General features: G+C 39.4%; 1 protein-coding gene across 1 annotated transcript; it reads left to right on the forward strand.

Annotated features, from left to right (window-relative positions):
* Positions 1-448: 448 nt before the first annotated feature.
* On the forward strand, positions 449-11,267 carry LOC130545321 (hormonally up-regulated neu tumor-associated kinase homolog A). The gene is made up of 10 exons (XM_057319758.1): positions 449-664; positions 4,779-5,071; positions 6,581-6,636; positions 6,735-6,873; positions 6,998-7,125; positions 9,088-9,223; positions 9,553-9,730; positions 9,904-9,987; positions 10,100-10,325; positions 10,504-11,267. Exons 1-10 carry the CDS (start codon positions 449-451, stop codon positions 11,265-11,267), a joined length of 2,220 nt encoding a protein of 739 aa, XP_057175741.1.
* Positions 11,268-11,509: the final 242 nt, after the last annotated feature.

An 11,509-nucleotide genomic window follows, 5' to 3' on the forward strand; every position in this document is an offset into this window, starting at 1 on the left:
CTTATGCATGTGCGTGTGTGCGCATGTGTGGATGGGGGGTCATTACGGTGTAGTGTGTCCTCTCACTACACTAAGCTCACTGCATCAACCTGAGACCAGATACAGTTAATTATCTACCAACCACACACACACACACACGAGAGTGCATGAACTAACCAGACTGACAGAAGAACCTTCCATTGGCCAGAGAAGAGACAGTCTAGATGAAAAAGAGAGATAAAAATCTGAGGGATCTGAGGCTAGACACCGCTCCTACCTAAGAGATTGTGGACCAGCATCTGGATCCTGGAGAAACACATGAGGAACAAGACAGAGAGGATATACTCCAATCACCTCCAAAGAGGAACCAATGAGACCTGACTTCATCACACGTGACCCTTCTGTCCTGCAACCTCGTCCGCTTGTTGTGATCTACAGGACCTGATAGAAAGCGTGCATTACTGGCATCATGCCTGCTGCGCTGAAGTCATCTTTGGATGGGAGCATGACTGACTCGGGCGAGCTGGAGCAGGCAGCGCCTCCCTGCCTTGGAAAGGTCCCCCGTGACCTGCTCCGAAACTTTCCTCATACTAAACGCGTGGGCAGCTACCTGGTGGGTAAAATGATCAACAAGGGCTCCTTTGCCAAGGTTATGGTGGGCATGCACATCATCACGGGGGAGAAGGTAAGAGAGACGTGCAAGTTTCTTACGCACAGACACTTGTCAATCAAAGGATCCGCGTCACACGCTCTGAGGGTGTCAGTCATCGTGTGCTGAAGGGTTGTCATTTATTTTTCATGCCGTCTCGGTCGCTCAGCTTTCATAGACACTCGCTCCTATCTAATCTCTGACATTTACCAAGGTAATAATACATTCACACAAACTTACATATTTGCAATGCTATAGACTATTTAGACACATTTTAGGAATATTCAAATAATCAACATATGATCACTGACTATGTGCCTAACTGGTGTAAACTGTGCTATTAAAATACACACATTAATAACATAAACAGCATCAGTTAATTTACCTTCTGAAGACTTTTATTTGGTTGGGTGACCATGTACTGTGTGTAGGGTGATCTTTTGGCATTTAGGAGTATTCTAGTCATAATATGGCATTTTTATACATAATAAATTGATTTGTATATTATATGCCGTTATTATTCCAAGTTATAGTGTTGGTAATAATGACACCATAGTAATTATTGTTTCGGAAATTTGTGATTAGGGCCTGCAAAAATAGAGATTGGGTAGTATCTACTTCAGCCCGAAGTAGCATATAACTTGAGTGTAAAATCAACAGTTCAGTCATTACATTCAAACGATACAAAATAACCAAAGAGCAATCACATTAGGACAATATGTGTGTTTATCTTTAGAAGTATACTGTATAAATTTATGCATAAATGCACTGTCCCTCTCTTCAAACTTTTTGCCATGTCACAACATAGAACACATGTGCAGTTTAACTACCTATATATTCTTATATATAACATACATTTGTTTATAATGAATTTTATTGCCAGGTACATTGTAGGTGAATATGATACAATCATAAAGAACTTTAAATTACGACCCAGTTAGTGAAAATCCAGCTAAAGTATTTTTTTTGATTTACTGTTTTTTACCATCAATGTAAAGAACATTCTGTAGAAATATAACCTTGTTATATGTAATATTGACTAAGTAAGGGCATTTCAAAAATTAAAATCCTAGTTAAATTAATGGTTAAACTTTGATGCTCCTTATCTCATAAATAGATTGAGACGTTACCCTGGTTTCCACAGACTGGGTCACAATTTTTGTGCAATATATACGTGCATTTTTTTGGATAGTCTTTTGGTTTAACATGCCACGGATAGACAAACAACAGAGAGAGAGAGAGAGAAGTTTTAGTTCCACCTGTCCTCGTCTCACTGTGGTGACCAGAGCTTTCATGCGTCAGCAAGTCTGACCTGTGTGTGTGTATTTTAGCAGTTCTTATACAGATCACTGAGTTTTTCCTGACCACTCTGTTTACTTGAACAGGTTGCTATGACAATCAGCACCACCTTTATTCTAGAATTTACAAACGTAATCATGTACAATTTATAAAAGCCATATGCATTTACACTGTACTTGTTCAGTTTATTAACAAATGTATTTTTAAAAGAAACATGTTATACTTAAATAAATACATTATACTCTGCACCCGTAAGAAATATATTGTGAAATTACAGTAATTTACTGGCAGCCATTGACAAGTAATACACTGTATTTCAAAATACAGTAAGTTACTTGACAATGGCTGCCAGTTAGTAACTGTGCTTTTTTATTACAGTAAGTTACTTGTCAATGGCTGCCAGTTAGTGATAGTTTATTACAGTAAGTTACTTGTCAATGGCTGCCAGTTAGTAACTGTGATTGTTTAATACAATAAGTTACTTGTCAATGGCTGGAGGTTAATTATTGTGTTTTTACAGAAATTTGATTGTCAATGGTTGCTACTTAGTTACTGTGTTTTTTTACAGATAATGTAGATGATTTGGAAACAGCCCCTGACTTAAGAATATAATTATTAATGTGGTTTTAGTTTACTAACTTTCTTAGGATGATTGCTTAAAAGTGAACCTAGAGCCAAAACCAAAATGAATCACAGATCATTTATTCTGGTTTGGTATCTTTACGACTTACAGTTTCTGACAGTAAGAATAATACTATTAAGAAATTTTTTTTGGTACAAATTCAATAGAGTTCCAGCACTTTATGCTTGGACTGATACAAGTTGATCACACTATTTGACAAATACACTGTCTCTATTTTAATGTAAAGCACAATTTGAAAACATTTCCTAAACAAACAACAAAATGCAAAATATGGCAGAAAATGTAATCATCCCCCAAGCAAGTCCACTTATAAACACAGGGGAACACTGATAATCAGTGCTGCTATGTACTCTAAAGTAAATAAATACTCTAGGTAGACTAACTCCAACTGTGTCACAAATAATGCAAAAAAAAGTACAATAAAGATGGGTGTATAGTGCACATTTCACAGCTGAACTGAATGGATTGTTCCACATGAAATGTTACAGAAGATATCTGAAAAACAAACAATAAATAGTAACATTTAAAAAACATTTATCTTAAATAAACATTCAACTTTACTGCCATCAGGCCATTATGTTATTTTATAATAAACATTTATTGACAATAGTTTGAGTTAAAATTGTCTGTTAATATTGATCTGAACATAACTTTGAAATATGGACCGTGACAAAGACACAACGACTAACTACTGTAATGTTACTGTTAATAAACTGACCAAGTTTAGTCCAAAGAATAGTCGGAATAGTGGGCGCGCCAAAAGGTGGTGCGGCGTCAAAGAGTATAGATACCAAGAGGCGGAACTCTGGTGCTTCTTGGGAAACAGCGCGGCCGCCATTTTGGGGTGAAAATGCTTTTTAACTGACATGGTTTCTAGCGAGCTAAGGTTTTTGTCGTCATGTATTATCATCATTCAAGTTGGATTTTAGCTTCAATGTTGTTTTTTTAACAAAGCAGCTCATATTGCCATCGCGACAGAAAACAAGACAAGTCGCTTTCACCCCAAAATGGAGAAAATCGCAGGGATCTGAAATCTCTTGGTATCTATAGTCTTTGGCGGCGCTGCGTTGCTCCCGGACGGCGTGTGACATCAAAGTACCGCGAGAGCGATTGTAATCGGAGCAAGCTGCACTCAGATTCCCCTGTCACGGTATTTTGATGTAATTTCGGTGATCGGATTTGCGCAGCGCTGCATGACGTTTAAGTCATTACTAGAGAGTTACAAACAGGTGAGTTTGATCAAGGTTAAGGCTGCAGGAAGTGGACATCCGCGGGCCACAGAGTTTAGAACCACCAGTAGCCTACATCATAAACCTGTGTCATTGCCATGCGTTTTTGCTGCTTGTAAACAAAACCTTATGATAACTCAATAAATGATTTATTTATTTTTTATTAAAGTCTATTTTCACAAAAATATTTAATAATCAATTAACAGAAGGTTACAAAACAGTTCAATGTTTAATGTCTAGTTGTGATAGACTCAAAAGAACAAAATAAGCTATTAAAAGCTTGTGCGAGACATTTGTATCCTTTAAACTTTAAATAATGATTGTACTTTGTTTTGGATTATGTCCCATGTCAGAGGTGCCCTGAATATCACACAAAAGTTTCTCAATTCCAAGTTTCACTGTAATACCTGTGAAATGGGAAAATCTCTATTTTAATTAATGAAACCCTTTCTAATATAGAACTATTGAACATTCATGCTTGGTTGTTGTGATTTACCACAGGCCCGTGTTGGTTAGGTTAACAAAGTCGTTTTTTTAGCACATTCCTCTAATGTGGTTTTCACAATATTTTGATCAGTATTGTCATTTCTCATTGAATATACTTTAATGCTCTGTGACCCCTAATACGTTATTTCCAGTGCATGAACACAGCGAATTACTGTAGATTTAACATAGTACTTGTTTGTTGTGACTTTCTACAGGACAGTACTGGTTACTGTGACTTTGTACAGCACATTCCTCTTTAATGTGATTTTCACAATATTTTGAAAAAAGTATTGTAATTTCTCATTGAATATACAGTAATTCACTGTGACCCCTAATACAGTTATTTCCAGTGCATGAACACAGCGAATTATTGTAGATTTCACATGTATTTTTACAGTGTGTGTCAATCATTAAAAACATTAGAAGTAACCTATGAGACATCTGATGCTTAAATGAAACACAACTGCTCTCTGTTTTGGTCCCTGTCTGTCAGGTGGCGATCAAGGTGATAGATAAGAAGAAGGCTCGACAGGATTCATACGTTTTGAAGAACATGAAACGCGAACCACGGATTCACCAGCTGATCCGCCACCCGAACATCGTCCTGCTGTTGGAGACACTGGAGACAGAGAACTGCTACTATATGGCCATGGAGCTGTGCGGTGGAGGAGATCTGATGGACCGTATCTGTGAACGCAAGCGGCTGGAGGAGAGAGAGGTGCGCAGATACACCCGGCAGATACTTTCTGCAGTGGATCACCTGCACAAACACGGCATAGTTCACAGGTACCGAACATACACACAGTTACCCAAGTGAAATAAGCTTTAGTGATGTCAGACGTCATCCATGCTTTGTTATTTTGCTTTATCAGGGTTGCCAGAAAACCAGCCCAATGACAAATTAGAAATTTGCCCAATAGGCCAAATATTAAAATATTGCATTCCTATACCTAAAATAGATATTTTACAGTGCATGTTATGCATTACAAAGCTTCTTATAAAAAAACAAGTACGCACTAAAACCGCAGACTTGGCTCTTTGTTGGTCAGAGAAGTCGGATTTATACACAACAATGATAAGACTACCAGATTAATTCATTTTAAAAACAAAAAAGAGCAATAGTGTACATTTGTGTTGGTGAGTGTAGATCTACTTTAGAGCAGGACTGGGAATGTCATCAGTTTCTCATGACATCATCAGCCAGAGCCACTATGGTTAACACATCATTCACTGACTTCCTTACTAATGGAGTCCCAGGATAAAGCCTCATAATGCAGAAATCTCCTTCACGCACACATTCCCGTCTGTACAGAGCCTTTATTATTGTGTGGGACACAGATCAAAGAATCTACATTAACTTACACACTCACTCACATATACACACTCTTGGCTACAGATTCATCACAAGAGAGCAAAGGTCCCATCTGTACCCTGCAGGGATAGTCAACATGTGTACAGTCCCCATGGTAATGAAGGGAGGGTGTTGGTATGTACAGCTCACGGACATCTCTGTTCAACAGTTCATTCATGATGAATCAATCAAATCAAATGAAAAGTTGTCTCCTCCAAATCAACCTACATCCTTGAGGCTTGAAGCTTTTCATACAACACACACATACGCAAATAATAAACTAAACCATTCTATGTCTGTACAAAAACTTTAAAAATGGCAGATTTAGGGTAGGTGTAGTTTGGTGTAGTTCCCCCCTCTACATTTAAGCGCATCTATTAGATTTGATTCCCAAAAACTGTACATACTGCAAATAAGTATAGCTCAAATGCACGTCGATTAGAATAAAATAATTTGCCAAATTCATAAATGTAAGTTTCAGGACAATCTGTGTGTGCCGAAGCACACAAGGCTGCCCATCGAGCTTTGAGATGTCAGCCATGTCTGTAAAAATGGAGAGAAATGAAAATAGCTTTGAGGACTGCGATATTTTATAGGCTTCTCGTACAGTTTCATATTAAATGTGATGAGAGTGCGGCCGTCAAAGTGAGTGTGTTTATTACAAAGAAGAAATAAAGGGGCTGTAAGAGAAAAGAAAAAAGGATGAGATTAAAAGTAAAACTTGGCAGTATAACTGGAACCTTCGGGACCACCAAGCTGCGATAGCACCAGCAATAACAGTTCTACGTCTGTTCTTTAACACAAATCCCTTTTTTATTCGCAATCTTTCATTACATTTGGGGTTTCTGGCTGGTCAAATATTTCCAAACATGGAAGAAGGTGATCTGTGTGTGTGGTTTGTGTAACGGTTTTAACATCCTTCATATTTGGATCTGGTTTATTAGGGATCTGAAGATTGAGAACTTTCTACTGGATGAGCACAACAACATTAAGATTGTTGGTGAGTGTCTTGCCATGTGTCCCTTTTAGAACAGTGTGTGTAAATGTACATTTGTCAAGCTGAGAAGTGCACTAACTTGTCTATGTGTTTATGTGTAGACTTTGGTTTAAGTAACACCCTGAAGTCAGATTCCCTCTCTCTGGATCTGCTAAATACTCAATGTGGAAGTCCAGCTTACGCGGCACCTGAACTGTTGGCCCACAGGAAGTACGGCCCTAAAGTGGACGTGTGGTCTGTGTGAGTATACACAATGCATGCTGAAGTCAACCATTTATAATTTAATATGTATTTAAGAGGTAACCTCTTTTAATGCAGCCTGGTTATTAACATTGTTTGTGTTTCTGTGTCTGAATATGTTTAGGGGTGTGAGTATGTTTGCCTTGTTGACAGGGACATTGCCATTTACTGTGGAGCCCTTCAACATCAAGCAACTCCATCAAAAGATGGTGAATGGAGAAATCAGCGCTATACCATCAGACATCAGCAAAGGTAAAATGTACACCTACATACACACACATACATCACGGGGGTTCCTCTGCAGAACAAGATAAGTACAGGGAAAAAAGTGAAACTACAATGAGGCAAGAAAAATGTGTTGAGTATTTTGATGGATCAGATTGTTAGATCATCGGATCCAGATCATAATGTTGGTCATGTACAGCAGAGGATATTCACCAATCACAAAGATAGCTACACTCACCTACACTAAAATTCTTAAATCAAGATACATTTACTTGAAAGGCAAAATTAGTAAGGGATAAACCACAGCTAGCCGTGCGTTAAAGGGTTTTAATGCCAAGAACCACCCGACGCGAAGGGTGGTTGCCTCTGCGAAGTGCATTAAAATCCTTTAACGCACGGCTAGCTGTGGATTATCCTGCTTATACCATGGTCATTTGCCAAGTTAAATCTTTTTTTGATGTTTACAGTGAAATTTTAGATCAAACAGGTGAAAATTACAGTGATTTTGTCAGTTAAATTTCAAATGTAATCAAACTTACTGGAGCTGTGCCTTAAAAGGGTTTTAATGCACACCTTCCAGCCAATCAGAATTGAGTATTCAAAAAGACCATGGAATAACCTATATTTTATACCTTGTGTTGTGTAAATACTGTATATATAAAAGGCTTAAAACAAGAAATAAAATCTGCCAATGAAGTAAAAAATAAACTTGAATTGAGTACTTTAACACCCCGTTCAGACCGCCAGCGACACCCAGCGACAAAGCGAGGCGATGTCATTCATTTCAATGGAGAGCCGGCGACAGTGACTGTTGGCAACAGGAAGTGGGCGTGTCTAGCGATGCGACAAAGTTGAGATTTGCTCAACTTTATGCAAATGATGAGCGACTTTCGGAGGCAACTACCAATAGGAGTACAGCAGTGGAGCTCACGTCAGCCGTCTCTCGTCTGTTACTGCAGGGTTTGTTTATACATGTCAACCTAAAGACAACCTAAGCTAGCAGCCAATGCCTTCTAACGACCTTGTAGCGAGAGACTGGCAACACACAGCGACAGTCGCTGGCAGTCTAAACGAAGCGTGAGGGATAGTTCACCCAAAACCGAAAATTCTGTCATTAATAGCTTGCTTATCCTCTTGTCTTTTTGAACCTGTATGACTTTCGTTTGTCCGCAAAACACAAAAGAAGATATTTTTAAAAATGTTGCTAACCAGTATCCATCACTTGCACTGGTTTTGTGTCCATACAAAGCAGTGAATGGGTGCAGGTGCTGTTTGGTTACCAACTTTCTTTAAAATATCTTCTTTCGTGTTCTGCAGAAGAAAGAACGTCAAACTGGTTTGAAATGACAAGAGGATGAGTAAATGATGACAGAAATTTCCTTTTGGGTGAACTATCACTTTAATAAAGAGGTAAAACTTAATTCAATTTTTACTCCATTGGCAGATATTTGTTTTGCTTCTCAAGTATTTTGATTTAAGAATTTTTAGATAGTTGTATTAGAAAACATGATGATCTGCTATATAACATCATGTGTGATTTTAAGTGTTTAGAAGTGTTTTCATCACCTCTGACTTTGTTGTCATCCTAAATGCGTAAGACTTTTTGCAATTTGTACGTTTGTAATCCCACTCTAAGTGAATGAGTAAATGCGATCGTCACTGTCTACTGACACAAACACTACCTTCACCTTAATACACACACACGCACACACACACACACACACACACAGACACACACACAGGCCAGCACACTGCCAAACTGAAACTCTGATCTGAGGAGTCCCCCTGCATTGAGAAGACAGCACTTGGGATCAAAGTGCTTGAATCTGATCTGGCTATTTGTAAAAGAAACCTCGAAAAGTTCAGTCTAGGTCTGACACACTAATACTCACACACTCTTCTGACAAATCTACTGAGATCTTCAGCATAAGGTTAAAGCAGGGTTCCGGGAGTGCTTAGTAGTGTCTCTGTTTTTCACTCCCACTTCAGCGGCTGTACAGTTTGTCTTGTCTCTGCTGGAGCCAGAACCGGAAAAAAGACCAACGGTCAAAGCAGCGATGCAGGATAAATGGCTGAATGAAGGTTTTTCCAAGAGACTCCTCCAGACTGTCGCGTATAGAAACAGGTATCTGCGAAAAGGAACTTGTTGATGTGTGGTACAGTGGTGGTACTAAGTTTTGTCTTAACATTTTGTCATAGTTATGTGGTTTCCATTCTAAAGGTCACAAAGAACATGGGAGTACCATGGTACATTTTGATACTCTCTAAAAACAAGATAGCAGGTTCCCAGATGATGTTCTCTTTTAGATGTTGGCCCATCAACTAAACTATCACCAATCCAGTGTAAACCAGTCTGGAGCTGTATGGAAATTCATGCTGTTCTAAACTGTTCTTTGAAAAACATGGTTAACATTTTAGCAATACCCTGTTGAAAAGTTCTGTTTCTTTCTTTAGATTACGTCCTGAGGATCTGAATTCAGCCTTGATGAATTACATGACAGAATCTCTTGGTTACGGCCTTTCTGACATCATCCATACTGTCATCAGCAACAAGCCATCTGCCATCTTAGCCTCTTACAATCTACTGCTGAAGAAACTCACCAGGTATCAGAAACTAGTCAAGGCTACGAAGGTAAAATGAAACACCTACTGTACAAACCTCAATTTTTTCACACAAAGTGTGGCGTTAACATGTTGCTAAACTAACATTGCAATACTGTAATAAGCAAAAAATATTTTTTAGTCATTTACATTCCTCTCAGTGTTTCTGTTTTCTCTCATTTTCTGTGCATCGCAATGCATCAGAGAGAAGAAAACAATGAATGGAGTCTTTTAAATAAAGGCTTTTCAAGAGAGAAAAGCAATTCAGATGCAAAGAGTCAGCAGCAGGTGATTTGTGCAGCTTTATATCTGTCTTCGAAGAAAAAAAAAATACATTTTCGATATCTTAACTCAGACACACTCATGGTCACAAAACTTGAAAAGCGCATTTCTCTTGTAGTGTCCTCAAAGTGACACATCCAATGAGTGGAATTCAAGGCAGACCAGTAGGACCGAGAGGAGTCGGTCCCAGGACAGAGACGCCCGGAGTGGCAAGAAAAGGCCAGTGACAGTCAGACCAAGACAGCCAAGCCCGGTGGATAGAGCAGATTCCCCAAGATTACTGCCTGTGGATACAACTAATGAGATTGCCATACTGGAGACACATGACAGACTGATTCATAAGGGTAATAATAACACGTATTAATTTCTTTGCTCTTATAAGCTCTTCGCATCTTAAACCAGCTTGTACATTTCAAGTAAATCAGTTATTTTAGAAACACAAATATTCATACAATACATTGTTTTTATTAATCTGCAGCACATGGATTTGCATTTGCATAAGTTTGTTCATATGTGTTTCAGTTTCAACTTTTGGTGAAAAGGAGGTGCTTCACATCTCACCCCCCCAGTGTTCGTGCCGAGAGGGGAGTGGCACAAATCTTTGCGACTCTGCTCCTTGTGATGCCATTGTAACCGCAGACACCTCCAGAGACTCGCAGACAATGAGAACATCAAACAGGCAGCGGGATCTGAGAACAGCTTACTCTGACAAATATCAAGGCTTGGAATCTGAACAACAAGATGATCACAAACTGGAAAAGCTGCAGACATTCTACTCCAAGAAAGGTACATCTCCAAGAACGCACCTGGAGAGCAGAGCAGGACAGCGCTTTAAGGATCTCTTACTGGCTATTGAGGAGAAAACGTATAACGCTCGCCACATTGAACCCTCGGCGCAAACCTCACCGTTACCACGACTACGCCATACTGGAACACTTAAAGTAGCCACGGCTAGAAAAGTGACTTGGATTGGCTTCACGCGCCACGCCACCGCTGGCACAGGCTCCTCGCCTTTCTTGGTGAACGGGTCCAAACCACCATTGTTTCCGTCACAGAGACAACAAGCTCTCGTCATTAAAAACCTGAGACACGGGAAGGAGAAGAGAAGCGCAGGAGGGGGAGGAGGGATAGGTGTCGCTGGCAATGCCGTGAAAAGGAACTCTGTACAGTTACGGACGGCTATACAACAGCGCAGGACCACGGATCTCAACCTACCAATGCTCCCATCGGCTTTACAGAACAAATCTGACAAAAAGAGTGACATACTTAGAATGGATTTTGGGTGACCGAGGTTTAGAGAGGAAGTGGAAGAGGGAAAGTGTTAGATGCAGGGAAAGGCAATTTGAAGTTTTCCTTGAATGGCTGAACCAAATTTCCAACATTGCATGTCTCCCTCATCTACTTCCTCTCTGATCCGAGAATAGTCATCTTCAAATCAACATTTATCCATGCATTATGTCATTACTATGCCTTCTGTTCTCCATGCCCCCTTGGCCCGCTCTAATCCCTCAGTCCCAGGACAATTTGA

The sequence above is a fragment of the Triplophysa rosa genome, linkage group LG21 (assembly GCF_024868665.1).
Source record: "Triplophysa rosa linkage group LG21, Trosa_1v2, whole genome shotgun sequence".
NCBI lineage: Eukaryota > Metazoa > Chordata > Actinopteri > Cypriniformes > Nemacheilidae > Triplophysa > Triplophysa rosa.